Source organism: Pipistrellus hanaki (genome assembly GCF_964339955.1).
Source record: "Pipistrellus hanaki genome assembly, chromosome: 6".
Lineage (NCBI taxonomy): Eukaryota > Metazoa > Chordata > Mammalia > Chiroptera > Vespertilionidae > Pipistrellus > Pipistrellus hanaki.
The window spans coordinates 33,450,563-33,469,656 of record NC_140508.1 but is presented as its reverse complement, the minus strand read 5'-3'; the positions used below and the strand labels follow the sequence as shown (position 1 = coordinate 33,469,656).

Genomic DNA, 19,094 nt, shown 5'->3' with positions numbered 1-19,094 from the left:
AGTTGAATGGATAGATGATGGGGAATGGGTTATGGTGGATGAGGGATGAGTAAATAGGTGGAGGGATTGAATCCATTTAGCTAACACTTAGCGCTTACCATGCCCAAGCCTATACTAGGCACTGGAGATACACTGATGAGCCAAACCAGCAGGTGCCTATCCTAAGGGAGTTTACAATTTAGTGGGATATACATAATGTAATTACATGTTATTAATATATAAAAATTACATGCCATTAAATAACTAATTCTTTTTAAAAATATATATTTTATTGTTTTTTTTACAGAGAGGAAGAGAGAGGGATACAGAGTTAGAAACATCGATGAGAGAGAATCATCGATCAGCTGCCTCTTGCACACCCTCTACTGGGGATGTGCCCGCAACCAAGGTACATGCCCTTGACCGGAATCGAACCTGGGACCCTTCAGTCTGCAGGCCGACACTCTATCCACTGAGCCAAGCCGGTTCTGGCTACTTCTGTGATTTTAAACCATCCCTCCAATTTTTTCAACATATTCAGAAAGTTAGCCAACGTCAGTGTGCATGGACTAAACATCCCCTCTTTTCCCTCCTACCCTAAAATAAAGAGCATATTAATGACCATCCAGGGGAGAATTCTTTCGGCTAAATATCTAATTCTTAATGATCATATAAGCTATGAAGGAAAAGGACAAGATACTCTGAGAGACAATCATATGGATGAGTGATGGAAAATGTGTAATAAATGGGTAGATGGGGGTGGATAGAATCTGGGCGAGACTTTTTTACCTTAATGGTCTTACCGGCCACACGCAGCATCCATTGGCAGATCCAGGCCCTCCCCAAGCCCCGCCTCCAGCTTGAACCTCAGAGAGTCTGGCCTCCCTGGGAGCCCTGACTCAGCACTGCCCTGACTCAGCACTGCCAGCACTGCCCTGACTCAGCACTGCCCTGACTCAGCACTGCCCTGCCTCCACACCCAGCTCCCTGCTGAGCCAGTGTGGGGCTGGCCAGAGGACAGCTCCATGGGCCCCAGTTCCACCCAGCCCCTGAGCTGCCCTCAGCCTGGGCGTGGGGGAAGGGCCAGAAGGGAGGCCGGCAGGTGCCTAGCTCTGGCTGCCGGTGCCTAGGCACAGCTCTCCCGATTCTCCAGAGTGTCCCTGGCCAGGCCTGAGGCTAGAACTGGGGTTTATCTGGGGACTGGGGTCCTGGTTCATGAGTTAGAGCTGTGATTTTCAATCTTTTTCATCACATGGCACATATAATTACTGAAATTCTGCTCCACATCAAAAAATATAAATATTTTTTGCCATGCTGACCAAAAAGAAGAAAAAAAAAAAAGAAAAGAAAAGAAAAAAGAATAGTTTTGTTTCATTCACACTGGACAGCTATTGTAATTTTTTATTTGACAATCTGAGAGAAAAGAGGGCAGTGCCCGTGACTAGACAAACAGTCAGGCTTTGCTGGTTTAAACATTCCCGAAATGCAGCACACCAGCTGGAAATCACTGAGTCAGAGCTAAGTGTCTGCAGGCTTACAGCTCGGGAGCTGGAACTGGACTTTGCGTCAGGGGTCAGCCTGGGACGAGGCGTGTGCCCGGTCAGGGACCAAGTCAGCGCCCAGTTGGGCAGAGGGCCGGGACTTCGCCATGGCAAGGCGCGGTGGTCAGGACTCAGTGACCGGGCTACGTCCACGGTTTCAAGTCAGAGTTCAAAGTCAGGGAAGGAGGCTCAGTCAGTGTCCAGGGCTCCGGCTGGGTGTCCTCGGTCTCCGGGCGGGACTGAGCCTGTGGAGTGGCTCGGGATTCCCCCAGGAGCACCTTTCTGCCTAAAGTTCCGCCTGGGGCAGACGAGCAGCACCTGCCCCAAACCCGTCCCTTCACCCCCTGCCCTCCCCGCCGCTCCCTGAGGACCCGGCCTGGGCTGTGTTCCCTACGAGGCCTGACAGTCCTCGCTCTGGCCCCTCGGGGCGCCTTGCGCAAGGTTTCTGATGCAACTGGCTGCTGACTGCACACCTCGACACCCCTCCCGCTCCCTGCCCGACCAGCAGTCTCTTCTTAGACAGGGAAGGGCTGGGTTTTGGCCTGGATTGAATCTACAGAATTCCTCTCCTTCCCTAGCCTCCTAGCCTTCAGGACCCAGGAGGCAGGCGGGCAGGCGGGAAGGGGTCAGATGACAGCAATTCATCAGCAAAGCCAGTAATGGGAGGGGGTGGGTCAGCGGCTCCCTCCTCCCCCTGCTGGAAGGCAACCAGAGAAGCAGGACCCCTGGAAGTTTGGAGAGCCCCACCCCTGACACACAGCGCAGTACCTGTGCGGCGGAGGCCAGGCCGGGACGAGTGGCTGTCCAAGGTCACCCCCCTGTCAGGGCAAGGTCAGAACCAGACACCAACTTTTCTCCCTTGTGCAGTTAGGGAGAGGACCTCTCACCCTTGAAGAGGGCATGGGACCCCCCAGGGACTTTCAATGGATCGCATGGAGGCTTCTGAGGTAACAGACTGACGTGGGCTCTGGGGCTACCTGGACCCGGGTCAGATCCTCCTGGCTCTCTCTGTGGTCCCTGTTTTTTTTACTTGTAAAAAGGCATCGATTCATTCTTGGTTCATAGGGTTGTGGTCAGGATTACGTGAGAGAGCAGAGGAAGGCCCGGACCCAGCCTGCCTCAGGGTGGTGCCAGGAAATGTGTCCCTATTCTCCGGGCACCCGGAGCGGGGGCGGGGGGCGAGGGAGAGATGGCAGCCTGGGCTCCGGAAATGAGATTAGTCGCTTATCATCAAGTGCTTACCAAGTGCCTGGAACTTTCCTAAGCACTTTGCCTGTATTAACGCATTTAACTTCTGTTTAATCCAATAGCAGTTACCAATAACAAGGAGCAGCTCAATCACCCCAGCAGGAGGGTGCCATTATCAGCTCCGTTTTAGAGACGTAGGCTCTGGGTCCCAGGGTAGCTGAGTGACTTGTTCAGTGTCATACACGTAGTGCAGGCCAAGGAGGTGGCAGAAAGCAGTGGCCCAAGGCCCACCAGGCTCTGAGCCAGACCAGCTGGCTCCTAACCCACTGCCCCCTCCCTCCTCAGAGCAGTGATGCCACCTCTGGGAGCCCCCGTTTCCTCATCTTCCTCAGGGATGAAAACAGCAGTTCGGTGGGGAGATTGGAGGATGCGGTGAGACGATGTGAGGGAAGCACCCACATGGGCCCTGCTCGATGCACCGGCAGAAGAATAACATTCTTTGCAAAGCAAACCCGGGCTTCCGGGGCAGACTGAGCGAGGTCCCTCAGCAGGGCTGCGGCTACCGCTGCCGGGCTCTGGCCTGCCTGTCCCTCCCAGCATGAGCCTGGCTCAGATGATGAAGGATTTCTACACAGCCCCTGGGAGGCCCCAGAGAAGGGGTGGTGCCCGATCTCTTATGAAGGGCTCCCCAAGAGGAGGCTAACGCTGCAACTCTTGAATCACCCGCCATCTTTCCCAAGCCCATTGGCCCAAACCCATATACCAAGTGCTTACCACTGACCAATCCAACTCCCTATTCCTGTTTTACAGATAAGAAAACGAAGGCCCCAAAAGTAGAGATGATTTGCCCCTGATCTCTCAGGGTTATTGGCTTCAGCCAGACCTAAAATCTAACTAGAACTCTTCCCACGCTTTAGTGGGGAGAATTGATTAAGATGAAAGTGTAGCCGAAACCGGTTTGGCTCAGTGGATAGAGCGTCGGTCTGCGGACTGAAAGGTCCCAGGTTCGATTCCGGTCAAGGGCATGTGCCTTGGTTGTGGACATATCCCTGGTAGGGGGTGTGCAAGAGGTAGCTGGTCGATGTTTCTCTCTCATCGATGTTTCTAGCTCCCTATCTCTCTCCCTTCCTCTCTGTAAAAAAATCAATAAAATATATTAAAAAAAAAAAAAAAAGCTGAAAGTGTAAGGACACCAGGCATGGGGTTTCGGGTATACAGCAGTCACTAGCAATACCTGAGTAGGATGGAAGGGAGCAGGCGTGGCTCCTGTCTTAGCACTCCTCAGACCCCCACACACCTTCTCTTGGAGCACGACCAAGCCCACCGAGCCTGCTGCTGCAGAGTGCGGAGAGAGAGGCTCCCGACGCCCTGGCAGCTGCACTCACCAGCTGTGACGCCACCTTCTGGCTGAGTGGTGCTCCCCCTGTGGGAGTGCACTGGCCACCAGGGGACAGCTCCTATGTTAAGCGTCTGCCCCCTGGTGGCCAGTGTGCATCATAGCGACCGGTTGTTCCAGTTGTTCTGATGTAATGGTTGCTTAGGGTTTTATTATATAGGCTAGAGGCCTGGTACACAAACCTGTGCACCAGTGGGGCTCCTCAGCCTGGCCTGCAGGATCAGGCAGAAACCAGATCTCCCACATCCCCTGAGGGGTCCCGGGTTGTGAGAGGGTGCAGGCCAGGCTGAAGGACCCCTCTGGTGCACAATCCGGGCTGAGGACGGACATGGGAGGTTGGCCAGCTGGGGAGGGAGAGAGGGAGGGCTCCAGGGCATGTCTGGCCTGTCTTGCTCAGTCCCAATTGGCCAGACTCCAGCAGCAAGCTAACCTACTAGTTGGAGCATCTGCCCCCTGGTGGTCAGTGCACGTCATAGCGAGCAGTTGAGCAGCCTTAGCCTACCATTAGCATATTATGCTTTGATTGATCGAAAGGCTGACTGGTTGACCAGACATTTAGCATATTAGGCTTTTAGTATATTTTCTTGATAATGGTCTGTCTCTCCACTAATTTATAGAATCTGTGAGGCCAGGGATAGGTCAGTCTTGTCACCGATAAGCCCCCGGCATTCAGAACATGACCCAGCAGGAAACAAAGTTCGGAATGTGTGAATAAATCCAGCAGAGTGCTGGCTTCATAGATGTGCTCAGAAGACAAACAACCCCTTTCTTTGTCCCTTGTAGCTCTGGGTCCTTCCAACCCGAGTCTGAGTGTCCTGGAGTAGAAAATGAATTCACTCCCAGGCAGCGGAGTCTCCAGGGTTAAATGGGATCCCCGACTCGCCTGCTGTGCCCTGAAAGCTCTGAGACACAGGTGAGCCGCCCCCGGGGTTCTGGAACCAGGGACTCCCTCGCCTCACCTGCACCTCTGCCTGAGGAGTTATATTCTGACACTGGTGTATTCCACATCAAGACCCAGCCAGGATTTCCACGGGGGGCGGGGCGCGTTACACAGGAATGCTTCCCCACACAGCGAGTGCCAGTGGGCCTGCCAGGCCTGAGGTGCAATCCTCTTAAAGGTGCCTTCTCCTCTCTGAGCCTCCACTGTGTCCACTCTTTCCATTAAGCATCTATCAATATCTTTCTAACGAGCACCTACAATGTACCAACCACTGTTCTAAGCATTTTACATGTATTCATTTAATTCAAGCAACAATCCCATGAAGTGAGTGCTGTGCTATTTACAAGAAAAGGAAACTGAAACAGAGAGAGAGGAGAGAAACAGGAATTGGCTGCCTCCGGCACGCCCCCTACGGGCGATGGAGCGTGCAGCTAGGCCAGTGCCCAGATTGGGAATCTAGCCGGTAATCTTAAAATGCACGGGCCCGCCCAAGCTACTGAGCCACCCCCCCCCCCCCAAAAAAAAAAAAAAAAAAGACTGAAGCAGGGTTTTAAAGAGCTTTCCTGACGCAGCACAGGGGGCCTGGGCAGAGGGGAGGTGCACTCTTAGGCAGGCTGGCTTTAGGGTGCTTGCTCTTAACCACTGGGCTGCACTGCTCTTAGCAAATGGATGCTGTGACAGCCGCCCAGCATCAGGCCTCCGCAGGGCACTGCACTGGCCCCTTTGAACCCGAATCAGCTCCGGTAAGTGTGTTTTTTGCAGGTTCCTGGGCTGCTCTTCCACAGCTGAGCCTTGAGCTGCATCTTACCACCGTATTAGGACGGGAATCCCGGAGCCTCCTGCGGCCACGGGGTCTCTGAAGGTCTAACAGGCGACGGTGGGAAGCTGCCTCCTAAACGGGGAGCCCCGAACACTGTCAGGATTTGCCCTCTTTCTCCTCAGCACCAGCCTGGGGAGAAAAGACATTTTCCCCCCCATTTCACAGAAACTGAGGCTCGGAAAAGCAAAATTGAATTTTCCGGGATGACAGGGAGAACTCGTGGCGGGTGTCTACACTCAGACTTGGGGCGCGGGGCGGGAAGGGAAGGGAAGGGAAGGGAAGGGAAGGGAAGGGAAGGGAAGGGAAGGGAAGGGAAGGGAAGGGAAGGGAAGGGAAGGGAAGGGAAGGGAAGGGAAGGGAAGGGAAGGGAAGGGAAGGGAAGGGAAGGGAAGGGAAGGGAAGGGAAGGGAAGGGAAGGGAAGGGAAGGGAAGGGAAGGGAAGGGAAGGGAAGGGAAGGGAAGGGAAGGGAAGGGAAGGGAAGGGAAGGGAAGGGAAGGGAAGGGAAGGGAAGGGAAGGGAAGGGAAGGGAAGGGAAGGGAAGGGAAGGGAAGGGAAGGGAAGGGAAGGGAAGGGAAGGGAAGGGAAGGGAAGGGAAGGGAAGGGAAGGGAAGGGAAGGGAAGGGAAGGGAAGGGAAGGGAAGGGAAGGGAAGGGAAGGGAAGGGAAGGGAAGGGAAGGGAAGGGAGGGCCCGGAGGCGGGGTGCCGGCCGGGAGGTGTGGCGGGGCGGGGCGCGCTCGGCCTGGCCCCGAGGGGCGGGGCGGGGCGGATGGTGCAATCCCGGCCCCGAGCGCATCAGGCGGCGGGTTGGCTCAGGTTTGCATCACCCCGGCCGGGCCGAGCCCGGCGCCCGTGACCCCGGACACCTGCGTGGGAAGCGCGGCGGCTCCGCACCCTGAGGTCGTGGGTGGTCGAGGCCGGAGCCCTCACGGACCCCGGAGCTCCGAGACGCTGAGCTCGGGCTGCTGCGCTGCACGAGGAGAGGTACCGGCGGAGGGCCAGGGCGGGCAGGTGGAGGGCCACCTGATGGAGGGGCCCCTGGAGCTCCCAGGACACACACACACACACACACACACACACACTCACACTCACACACACTCACATACACACACACACACACACACACTCACACACACTCACACACACTCACACACACACACACACACTCACATACACACACACACTCACATACACACTCACACACACTCACACACACTCACACACACTCACACACACTCACACACACACACTCACATACACACTCACACACACACACACACACACTCACACACACACTCACACACACACTCTCTCACACACACGCCTTTTAACAAACCGCCGTCGGAGGTGGGGGTCTCCGGTGACGCGGCCCCGCGGGGCTCGGGGTGGCCGGGGGTGGCCCCTGTGTCCGGGGCGGAGGGCGCCGGGTGCGGAGCTGTCGGGTGGCGCCCCCAGAGGGCTATGTTCGTGCTGGGGGGAGGTGGGGCGGGAGGGTCGTGTGGAAGGACTGTGGGGCACCGGGGGCTGGGGGACTGAGTGCAGGGTCTGGGTCGCTGTGGGGGTGTCTGTGGGGTCCGGTGGATGTGTCTCGGGGATGTGTCTCCATGGACGGTGCGAGCTGCGGGGAGGCCAAGCTCCCGGTGGCCGGTGTGGGCTGTGCGGGGTGGGGTGGGGGTGGCCGGTGCTGGCTGTGCGGTGTGTGTGTGGGGGGGGGCTGGGGGGGAGACACGGCGGGGCAGGGCCGGGCGCCTCGGGGGCGGGGCCGTGGGGCCCGGTGAGTGCGGGGCGCCCGCCGCGGTGCGCACCCAGAGGCGCGGCTGTGGGCTCGCACGTTGCGCTGGGCTCGCGCGTGTTTTGCTCCTGCAGGGGAGGGCATGGTACCCACAGGCTGGGAGGGGGGCACCCTTTCCCCCAACCCCGGGCCCAGCCTCATCCTCCAGGACTTTCTGCTGAACTCTGTCCTGGGACCCCGGCCCCCCGCTCCCGCTCCCACCGAGGAGCCGGGCCGCGGGAGGCTGGGCGAGGCCGCGACTGCCCCAGCCAGACCCGGGGGCGGGGATGTCAGGCTGTGTGGCTTGCTGGTATCAGAGGTGACCGGCGTCCCGCTTTTGGCGGGACAGTCCCGATTTTTTCTTAGAAAATCGGGACGCCTGGTCACCTTAGTATCACTGCAATAGGTGGGAAAGCTCTGGGTGTGTGTGTGTGTGTGTGTGTGTGTGTACACGTGCACGCTTGCCCACGGAGGGAGACGTGTGTGCCACCTAATGACGTGTGTGCCCTCTCTGCTGTGGATGTGGGTCTGGGCTGCTGGCTCGGAGGAAGTATGTTTTTGAGGGGCGTGTGCACACCTGTCTGCCCTGCTGTGTAAGTGTGTGTTAGTATGACCTGCCCTCGTCCCCCACCCTGGGGTGTCAGGGATCAGGCGCTGCCCCAACCTACAGTGGAGGTCCCTCCGTGTTGCCTGCCAATTCCCTTGTTCATCTATAGACTCAGATACGGCCCCAGTGGGCTCTGAGGCATGGATAGGATACAATACTAAGGTGAACAACCACAGGAGAACCCTCCAGCTGTCCCTGCGTCCCAGGCACAAGCGTCCACACAGCCAGGGGTCACCTTGCTTGGCTCAGAAAAACCTGGGAGGTAAGGAGTGTCATCCTAGCCTATCCCTGGGGAGATTTCTGAGGCTCCCAGGGGTAGCACTTAAGCCAACTTCATCTGTGGAATAATAGTAATAGTAATAATAATACAGTAGTGACTATTTCCTGATACCTATCATGTAACAGGGCCATACTACCCTATTTGTATTTTAATTTCTTCCCACAAAAATCCTGAGATTTGTAGCCTGTGAGGCAGCTGAGGGGCAGGAAGGTTGAAGTCCTTGCCCAGGGCTACCCAGTCGGGATATTTGACAAATGCAACCCCCAATTGCATTCTTACCGACACAGGATTATGGCCTTTTACTCAAGTGGGGGGGGGGGGCGGTCACTGTCTCCCAAGGCAGCCCATGCCCTAGGGTAGTGGTTGGCAAACTGTGGCTCGCGAGCCACATGGGGCTCTTTGACCCCTTGAGTGTGGCTCTTCCATAAAATACCATGGCCTGGGCAAGTCTATTTTGAAGAAGTGGCGTTAGAAGAAGTTTAAGTTTAAAAAATTTGGCTCTCGCCGAAACCAGTTTGGCTCAGTGGTAGAGCGTCGGTCTGCGGACTGAAAGGTCCCAGGTTTGATTCCTGTCAGGGGCATGTACATTGGTTGCGGGCACATCCCCGGTGGGGGGTGTGCAAGTGGCAGCTGGTCGATGTATCTCTCTCTCTCATCGACGTTTCTAGCTCTCTATCTCTCTCCCTTCCTCTCTGTAAAAAATCAATAAAATATATTATTAAAAAAATTGGCTCTCAAAAGAAATTTCAGTAGTTGTACTGTTGATATTTGGCTCTGTTGCCTAATGAGCTTGCCGACCACGGCTCTAGGGTGAGTGTCAATCTGAGAATTGACTCTGAGTGATGTTCCCCCATGAATCACGCCTCAAATTGTTGGGAAGGTCTTTAATGAGGCCCAAGTCTCTCCCTCTGACACCCTACACCTGGGCCTCCTTGTCCCACCGCTGGACTCTGAATGGGTGGGCGGATGGGTTCTAGAGAGAAGCTTCTGCCTGACATGCCATTGGCTGTGCCTCACCCACCGCACACGGACACGCAGCTGCAAGGCTGGTGACTTCCTCCACCTTTGAAGGAAGGGACGCTTGGGGCCTGGGAGAGCCCTCCCGGCCTGCCTCGCTTCTTCCCGAGGGAAAGCCAGAGCTGGCAGCCGCTGATTCCGTGTGTGGACTCTCACTCTGGCAGCTCTCAGGCCACAGGCAGCCGTCAAGTTCACAACTGAAAATAAAAGAAATCCACTCATCTGTTTTGAAACACTCAAGCAATAAATGAATGTACAATCTTTATTTTAAAATATTGAAACAGCCGAAACCGGTTTGGCTCAATGGATAGAGCGTCGGCTTGGGAACTGAAAGGTCCCGGGTTCGATTCCGGTCAAGGGCATGTACCTTGGTTGCGGGCATATCCCCAGTAGGGGGTGTGCAAGAGGCAGCTGATCGATGATTCTCTCTCATCGATGTTTCTAACTCTCTATCTCTCTTCCTTCCTCTCTGTACAAAATCAATAAAATATATTTAAAAAAATAATAAAATAAAATAAAACATTGAAACAAAAAGTTCACTTGCCTCCTGGCCAAATCCCTTCCTCTTCTAGAAGTTTCCCAGGAGGCCCGGAGCTGCTGTGCAGCCAGTTACACCTGGGTCCTTCCAGACTTTTTCCCGTGCTTTTCCACAGCGATCGCTGTGCAGATAGGGAGAGACGGGGCAGTGTACGCTGCTGGGCTTTTACATACACGAGATCCTCTTGGGCAGGGGTCCTCAAACTTTTTAAAGTGGGGGCCAGATCACGGTCCCTCAGAGAGCTGGAGGGCCGGACTATATGAACTACTAATCCCTACTGTAACACCTTGGCTGCGCTCACTGCCCAAAAAACCTGGCGGGCAGGATCAGACTCCCCTGGGGGCTGCATGTGGCCCGCGGGCCATAGTTTGAAGACCCCTGCGGTGTGTTGTTCGGCCGCTCGCTCTGTTCACTTGACAATATATCCATTACAGAGGACACAGTCATACGGACCTACCTCATTCGTTCATCACCCTCCCTCCCTCCTTCCCCTTGCCTCCCACCCCTTTCTCCCTTTCATAGGTACCAGCTCCCTACCCTATAATACTCAATAGATACCAAGCAAAGTCTCTCTTTCTTCCTCTCAATAACTACCAAATCCACCTTTCCACTTTACTTTTGGTTTTCACTTAATAATTCACTCAGGAGACCTTTTCAATTAGCAATAAAGAGTTGCCTCAGTCTTTCAAACGGGTACAATTGCTCTGCGTATGGATGAAATGTAATTTATGGAACCAGTCCCCTAATGATGGACATTCCGTTGTTTCTGTCACATGGGCTACAGGAATAGCCTCCTTGTATCATCACATTGTATCATCACATTGGTGTGGAGAGAGCCTCCGGGTCCTTTGTCAGAACTGCATGGTATTGCACTCTGGCTATCGCCTGATGCTTTAGCCAGCCCCCTACTACTGGACATATGGGGTGTTTTCTGCCGTTTGCTCTTAGACACAAGGCTCTGATTAGTTTACATATTTAATTTTGGGGTATTTAAAAATATTTTTAGCCGAGACCAGTTTGGCTCAATGGATAGAGCGTCGGCTTGGGGACTGAAGGGTCCCAGGTTCGATTCCGGTCAAGGGCATGTACCTTGGTTGTGGGCATATGCCCAGTAGGGGGTGTGCAAGAGGCAGCTGATCAATGACTCTCTCTCATCGATGTTTCTAACTCTCTATCTCTCTCCCTTCCTCTCTGTACAAAATCAATAAAATATATTAAAATAAATAAATAAATAAATAAATAAATAAATAAATAAATAAATAAAAATATTTTTATTGACTTCAGAGAGGAAGAGAGAGAGTGAGAAAGATAGAAACATCAATAATGAGAGAGAATCATTGATCAGTTGCCTCCTGCACGTTCCATACTCGGGATCGAGCCCGGAACCCAGGCATGTCCCCTTGACTGGGATTGAACCCGGGACCCTTCAGTCTGCAGGCCAACGCTCTATCCACTGAGCCAAACCAGCGAGGGTTAATTTGGGGGTATTTTAATTGGAGGATAAATCCCAGAAGTGAGGCACCCAGTCAAGAGTGCATGCCGTTGTCGGTGTGGTGCTCACTGCCAGGCCACCCTCTGTGTGAGCTGTGCCAGCGTGCCCTCCCATCAGCAGGGAGGACAGGAGCCCCAGACAGCCTCACTTTGGTGCCTTTCTCTCCTTCTTTCTAGATGCCAGCCACTCCCCTGGCAGCTCCGACGGGCCCTCCCTCCAGGAAGAAGCAGCTGAAGTTGGACGATGACCTGGACGCTCAGGGTCCCCCCCGGAAACAAGCTCGAAGTGGACCCCAGCCCAGGCTGCCCCTCTGCCCTCTGCCCCTGAGCCCACCCCCTGCGCCAGCCCGTGCCCCTGCTGTGACCACTCCCTCCCGGCTGGGGCCCTATGTCCTCCTGGAACCCGAGGAGGGCGGCCGGGCCTACCGGGCCCTGCACTGCCCCACAGGCACCGAATACACCTGCCAGGTAATGCCCCCAGGGGCCCTCCTCCGGCATCACCGGGGCTGGAAAGAGCCAGGCTGCGGAGGGTTGTCAGGCCTGAGGAACCCTCCTATTCACTTAGTCCTGTGTTTACTGGGAAGGCAGCCAGTGAGCCCCCAACTCTCTGTCAAGCCCCAGGCTGGACTGTGACCAGAGAGGTAAACCAGATGGTGCCAGCCCTGGGAATTCATAGCTTAGGTCCCCATGATGGATACAGGTTGCAGGGGTGGAGCTTAGGGACCAGGAGAGCAGAGGGGAAGAGCCTCTAAGGTACTGAAAGGGGTGTCAGAAAAGACAGGAGCTAGCAGGGGAGAAGCGGGAAGAGGGAGGCCCAGGCGGGAACGGCTGTGCAGAGAGGCCTGGAGGGGAGAGAGCAGGGCGCCTCAGGGCATTCACAGGACTTCACAACGGCCGCGGGAGAGGGTGTGCAGTCCGGGGCAGGAGAGGGGCTGACAGCCACTGGGCATGACCACTAGAGAGGACCTCCTGTGGGAAGCCACGGAAGACATTGGCACAAGACAAGGATGAGATATGCCAAAACCGGTTGGCTCAGTGGGTAGAGTGTCGGCCTGCGGACTGAAAGGTCCCAGGTTCGATTCCAGTCAGGGGCATGTACTTTGGTTGCGGGCACATCCCCGGTAGGGGGTGTGCAGGAGGCAGCTGATCGATGTTTCTGACTTTCTGTCCCTCTCCCTTCCTCTGTGTAAAAAAAAAATCAATAAAATATATATTTAAAGAGAGGAGAGAGAGAGAGAGAGAGAGAGAGAGAGAGAGAGAGAGAGAGAGAGAGAAGGATGAGATAGAGTAGGCATCAGAACTACTGGGATCCTGGAGACCTAACCAACGGCCATTTTACAAGTACAGACTGAGGCCGGAGAGGAGAAGGGTCATGCATGAATCCACATAACATTGGGCCTGGCTTCCTAGGGCAAGGTGCAGGGTTCTAGGCCAAAATAAGGGAACCAGGCAGGACCAAGGCCCCATGAGGGTCAGGCCCACACAGGACATTGGCAGGCCACACCCACACAGAGATGAGAAGGTATTACACGGGTGTTTGCTGTGCACCAGGTCCTGTGCTGCTTGCTCAGTGTGAGCAATAATCTCTTCTCATCATCACACGATCTGAGGTGGTTACTGTTATCGGGCCCGTTTATAAGTAAAGGACACCGGGGCTCAAAAAGATGCGGTTCCTTGCCCCATCACAGAGCCAGGCGGGGTCAGAGCTGAGAGTGGGCCCCGGCCGGCTGAGCCCAGAGCCACGGGGCCCGTGCTGGGACACGTGGTTCAGACACAAGCAGAGCAGATCTGCTCCCAGTGGACAGAAGCGTGGGCGGTAGGGGAGACCCGGGAGCGTACTAACGAGGGAGGGGGAGAAGGGGGTTTGGGTCCCCTTGGGGATGAACAAGAAGCAAAAGGACCTAAGGCTCCCCCGGGGAGCAGCAGCAGCTGGCTCCAGCTCCTGCAGATGGGGGTGCGGTGGACAGGGAGACGGATCTGGACAAGTGGCCCGGCCATCAGCTTTATCGGGGCTCCGAGCTGTCTGATGCAGCTCCCCGGTACTCTGCCCCAGATACTCTAAGGGCCCCCCCAACGCTGGGTCCCCTTCCGGCAGCACCAGGGTTCCTTCCTGTTCCCCCCGGGGAGGAAGTCCTCCCTGAAAGGGAATGACCAAAGTGAGCTGGAACCAGAGCCGCAGGCTTTCCTGCGGCCCGATTGTTTAGGAGCATTGAGAAGCACGAGCTGCGGGGGCTGGCCTGTCATTGGCTGTATCCTGTCATTTCCACATGCCTGGGGTCTTTTGGTCAGGGTGTGCAGAAAGAGCAACAACCTGCCTTTGTAGATTGTCGCCGAATTCATTAATTGATTTTTTTTACAGAGAGGAAGAGAGAGGGATAGAGAGTTAGACACATCGATGAGAGAGAATCATCGATCAGCTGCCTCTGGTTGCGGGCACATGTACCTACTGGGGATGTGCCCGCGACCAAGGTACATGCCCTTGACCAGAATCGAACCTGGGACCTTTCAGTCCGTAGGTCGTTTCTCTATCGGATCTATCCACTGAGCCAAACCCGTTTCAGCTTAATTCATTAATGGAACAAACCTGTGAGCCCCTGCGAGCGTCATGCTGGGGCTAAGAAGCAAAGTTCTGCCGAAACCGGTTTGGCTCAGTGGGTAGAACGTCGGCCTGGGGACTGAAAGGTCCCGGGTTCGATTATGGTCAAGGGCATGTACCTTGGTTGCGGGCACATCCCCAGTGGGGGGTGTGCAGGAGGCGGCTGATCGAAGATTCTCTCTCATGGATGTTTCTGACTATCCCTCTCTCTTCCTCTCTGTAAAAAAAAAAAAAAAAATCAATAATATATTTAAAAAAGAAAAGAAACAAAGATCTGCTGATGTTTCCTCCGGCTGGGGTTCTGTGAGGGACTTGGGCAGCAAACAAGGGACTAGGTATCCTTTATGCCAGGTGATCCTACGTGCCCTGGAGCCGGCAGAGAGGGGACGGGGACAGCGGACAGTCTCCGAGGTCCGCCCGGGCTCGGTGCGGCCCCCGGTGCTCACGCCATGCTCCGCCCACAGGTGTACCCGGCCTGCGAGGGCCCCAAGGTGCTGGCGCCCTACGCGCGGCTGCCCCCGCACCCGCACGTGGCGCGGCCCGCGGCGGTGCTGGCGGGCGCCCGCCGCCTCTACGCCTTCTTCCCGCGGCCCCGCGGCCACCTGCACGGCCTGGTGCGCCGCCGCCGCCTGCCCGAGCCCCAGGCCGCCGCGCTCTTCGGCCAGATGGCGGCCGCCGTGGCGCACTGCCACCGGCACGGCCTGGTCCTGCGGGATCTCAAGCTGCGGCGCTTCGTCTTCACCGACCGCGAGAGGTGAGTGTGACCCGAGAGGCCGCCCGAGGGGGCCCTGCTGGGGAGACCGAGCTCAGGGAGGCGGAGGGGCCCCACGGACCAGCCCCACGGCCCGGCTCCGGGGAGGAGGTGGGCCCAGTCCTGGTGGATGCCGCTCGGGGTGGAGCACGCACTGCCTTTGTGGCTACTCCTCGCCGGAGCGTGTTTTTCCATCAGTTTTTAGAGAGGGTTGGAGGGGCAGCTGTTTTATTTATTTATTTATTTATTAAAAAATATATTTTATTGATTTTGTACAGAGAGGAAGGGAGAGAGATAGAGAGTTAGAAACATGGATGAGAGAGAGAGTCATCGATCAGCTGCCTCCTGCACACCCCCTACTGGGGATATGCCCACAACCAAGGTACATGCCCTTGACTGGAATCGAACCCGGGACCTTTCAGTCCACAGGCCAACGCTCTATCCTAGGGGTGTCGAACTCAATCAGACAAGGGGCCAAAATCTAAAATCCAGCCTAAATCGCGGGCCGAATGGTTTACTGAACAGTCATAAACTGACAATGTCATAAACTGACAGCGGAGTGCAGTGATGACAGCGCGGTGCGGGCCACATTGCAAGGCCTGGCGGGCTGGATTTGGCCCGTGGGCCTTGTGTTTGACACATGTGCTCTATCCATTGAGCCAAACCAGTCTCAGCAGGAGGGGCAGTTGTTTAAAGCGGTAGTTGCAAATGGTGGGCCACACACATATTTTTTTGTTCACTTGTTTTCAATTGAAATAGGTTGCCAACATTTTTAAAAAAACGGGACTTTTTTGTTGAAATATGATTTCTGGCCTCTCTTGGAGAAAAATGAGAACGTGGGGCCCCCTTGGGGAGTGTGTGCGCAGTTCCTAGCGCTGACTGTGGTGCACGAGAGCGGGGTTCGCGTCCCAGCCCCGCGCCTGTGGTGAGAAATGGTGTCTTTCTCACAGGGGGTGTGGGGTTGGAATAAGGTGCGTCAGGGACCCAGCTCAGCTCAGGGCCAGGCACCCGGCGGACAGTTTGTACATACTGACTGTAATGTCACCTTTTCTGGGCAGGGCTTGTGCTGAGATGGTTGGCCCAGGCCCACTTCCCGTTTCCTCATTTTATTACCTGCCTGGACCCTAAGTGTGCCTCTGTTTTACGAGAAGCTCAATGCCCTCCGCCCTCTCCCGCAGAGACTGCTGGGAAATGTGTTCCTCTCAGAGTCCCAGTTTCAAATCCAATTGCTCTGTGACCCCGAGCAATGGCTTACCCTCTCTGGGCCTCCTCATCAGCACAGTGAGCTCAGGGACCCAGCCAGCAGGACTCTCTGGTGTCTGCCAGGCCCTGGGGAAGCTGGTGACCAGCAGGGAGACAGGCGGCGGGGTGGGGGGTGGGCCTCCCAGCAGGAGCTGACCGCTGCCCCGTCCCTGCACAGGACCCAGCTGGCGCTGGAGAACCTGGAGGACGCCTGCGTGCTGACGGGGCCGGACGACTCGCTGTGGGACAAGCACGCGTGCCCGGCCTACGTGGGACCCGAGATCCTCAGCTCCCGCGCCTCCTACTCGGGCAAGGCGGCGGACGTCTGGAGCCTGGGCGTGGCGCTCTTCGCCATGCTGGCCGGCCGCTACCCCTTCCAGGACTCGGAGCCCGCCCTGCTGTTCCGCAAGATCCGCAGGGGGACCTACGCCCTGCCCCGGGGCCTCTCCGCCCCGGCCCGCTGCCTGCTCCGCTGCCTGCTCCGCCGCGAGCCGGCGGAGCGTCTCCCGGCCTCGGCGATCCTGCTGCACCCCTGGCTGCGAGGGACCCTGGCCCCTCCAGGCCCACCCCGAGCCCCCCTCTGGGAGGCTGACCAGGTGGTCCCCGAAGCGCCGGGGCTGGAGGACGCTGAGGCAGAGGAGGGAGAAAGGGAAGAGGGCCTGTATGGCTAGGACCACCCACCCGACGCTCAGCTGTGAACTGTGGGTTGAGTCTGGGGCGTCCCCGAGCTCCCTCCTGCCTCTCTGAACTGAGATAAACCCTACGTGCCTTCTGGGAGGGAGAAAAGAGGGGGCGTGCGCTGACGTGTGCTGTAGGCACGCCCGTGTGGCTCGCACGCCTGTGCACACGGGCTGGTGCATTCCACACGTCTTTGTGGGGAGCTCGCTGTGTGCCTTGCCCCAGGTGCTGAGGACACAGCTGTGGACACGAGACAGCACTCCTGCCCGCGGGGCTGTCCGTCCTCCTCCAGCCCACGGGCCGGCGTCTGCCCTGGGCGGGGCGCAGGCAGTGCAGGCGGCACTGCCGTCATGGACAGTCCCTTCCAGGCCCACCCGCGGCCTTCGTATGCTGCGCCTCAGAGAGAAAGGGCAGCGCCCGTGCCAAAGCCTCAGGCCCCTTCCCTGCGCCTCGGCCCGGAGCCCAGGCCCCGCTGCGAACTCTGTGTCCTCTGGGCCAGAGGAGCCTCTGTCCAGGCCGGAGCCACGGATCTGGGCGGGAAGACCGAGAGTCCAAACCGTGAGGCGGGTCCTCATCCAGCTCAAGGAGTGGTTTGGAATGAGGGTCCGGGCCTGCCCGTCTCAGCAGCCCGTGACCTGAGCTGCTGCCTGGAGTTGGGACGGGATTAGGTGGGGTCTGCCCCTGGCCTCCTGGAAAGGCCTAAGTCCAGTTCTGGGGACTTTTGGGGTCCCGAACCTCACATCAGCATAGGTTTATATAGGTTTGGGATGCTCTGAGTATATATTTTTACCTTGTGCCTAATAAAGGAGCTATGGAATACGTTCATCTCTCCCAGGCTGTTCTTCTGGCCTCTCCTCACTTTTCCCAAACCAGCTCCACGGCGAGTCCTCCGCCCTCCCTCCCGTTCTTCTGGAGGCTGTGGGTCTCACCGGGGGTCAGCGTTGGCTGCAAGTACCTGAAACCCTGAGTCAAAGTAGCTTAAAGAGAAGGAAATGTGTTTCCCACACGAAGTCCACAGGGGGTGGTTTCAGGGCTGGCTGATGCAGGAAGGCTCGGGCCTCTCTGCCTCTTCGCCCTGTTGTCCCTGCTGTCACACGAGAGACATCTGTGCCCTGAGGAAGGGGGGTGGCGCTGGCCGCTGTCGCACTGGAGAACTTGGTGCCTGGAGTCAAGCTGCGTGGTGTGTCCGGGCCTCAGTCTGTTCCCTTCCTCTCCGTGTGGCTGGACCTGGAGCCTCTTCTGGCACTTGTCAGAGCAGGCCTGCCCGCCCCTGCGCCACCGCAGCCCTCATTAAAAACGCAGATACTTGCTGGGATGGTGTGGCTCAATGGTTGAGAGTCGTCCTATTATGAATTAGGAGGTCAAGGTTCAATTCCCAGTCAGGGCACATGCTCAGGTTTGGGGCTCAATCATTCCCAGTGCAGGGTGAGCAGGAGACAGCTGATCAATGATTCTCTCTCATCATTGATGTTTTTTTTTTTGTTGTTGTTTTTTTCTCTCTCCCTTCCTCTCTGAAATAAATATACATTTTTAAAAATTGAAAAAAATGCAGATGTGGGTGTGCGGGAGGGGTTGTCTGCCTCCTAACAAGCCTCTTCGCGGTGGCTGAGCATTCTAGTTGGAGAGCCTCTGTATTGGGAGAAATCCTGATGACTTAGGGACTCAGCTCATTTCAGCTCTTTTTAAAAAAATATGTATTTTATTGATTTTTTACAGAGAGGAAGGGAGAAGGATAGAGAGAAGCATTGATGGGACAGAAACACCAATCAGCTGCCTCTTGCATATGCCCGAAACCAAGGTCCATGCCCTTGCCCGGAATCGAACCTGGGACCTTTCAGTCCACAGGCTAATGCTCTATCCACTGAGCTAAACTGGTTATGGCTCCTTCTTCAGTGTTTCCCAAACTTCTCTCATGATGAGTATCACCTGGTGGAGTTGTTAAACTACAAATTCCTGAATCCCAACTAAGAAGTGCTAAACTGGAATTTTTGGGAACATATAGGTAAATTTGTATACTTAACTAGTGCTCTAAGCTTAGTTTTGCGTTTGACTCCAGCTCAGATGTAAAATGGGTATTAATTCTACCTGCCTGTGAGGCTAGGATGGGGTCACAGGTGTGTGTGGGGGGCTTAATCAGAGGTCAAACTCTGAGCCACTGTGGCGAGCCAGCCCGGCCATGGCATGCTCAGCCCCAGGGTTCCTTATGTGCAGTGCCAGCTCAGCCAGGTTCGGTGAGCCCAAGTGGGGGCAGTGAAGGATTG

At 56.1% G+C, this 19,094-nt stretch overlaps 1 protein-coding gene and 1 long non-coding RNA gene across 2 annotated transcripts; one reads left to right on the top strand and one right to left on the bottom strand.

Annotated features, from left to right (window-relative positions):
* The first annotated feature begins 6,622 nt into the window (after nucleotides 1–6,622).
* TRIB3 (tribbles pseudokinase 3) lies at nucleotides 6,623–17,652 on the top strand. The gene is made up of 4 exons (XM_084887931.1): nucleotides 6,623–6,846; nucleotides 11,744–12,034; nucleotides 14,627–14,916; nucleotides 16,334–17,652. The coding sequence occupies exons 2-4, from the start codon at nucleotides 11,744–11,746 to the stop codon at nucleotides 16,824–16,826; spliced, it is 1,074 nt and encodes a 357-aa protein (XP_084744057.1). The 5' UTR covers nucleotides 6,623–6,846; the 3' UTR covers nucleotides 16,827–17,652.
* LOC311624563 lies at nucleotides 10,053–11,395 on the bottom strand. The gene is made up of 2 exons (XR_014795340.1): nucleotides 10,452–11,395; nucleotides 10,053–10,256 (listed from the first exon to the last, which is right to left on the bottom strand). It is a non-coding gene; the product is annotated as an uncharacterized lncRNA (long non-coding RNA).
* Nucleotides 17,653–19,094: the final 1,442 nt, after the last annotated feature.

Excerpts from the sequence above, each read along its gene's own strand:
- TRIB3 (XM_084887931.1), top strand. The coding sequence starts at position 11,744 with ATGCCAGCCACTCCCCTGGCAGCTCCGACGGGCCCTCCCTCCAGGAAG. Across the intron at positions 12,035-14,626 it reads GCACCGAATACACCTGCCAG|GTGTACCCGGCCTGCGAGGG; the intron begins GTAATGCCCCCA and ends CTCCGCCCACAG. Across the intron at positions 14,917-16,333 it reads GTCTTCACCGACCGCGAGAG|GACCCAGCTGGCGCTGGAGA; the intron begins GTGAGTGTGACC and ends GTCCCTGCACAG.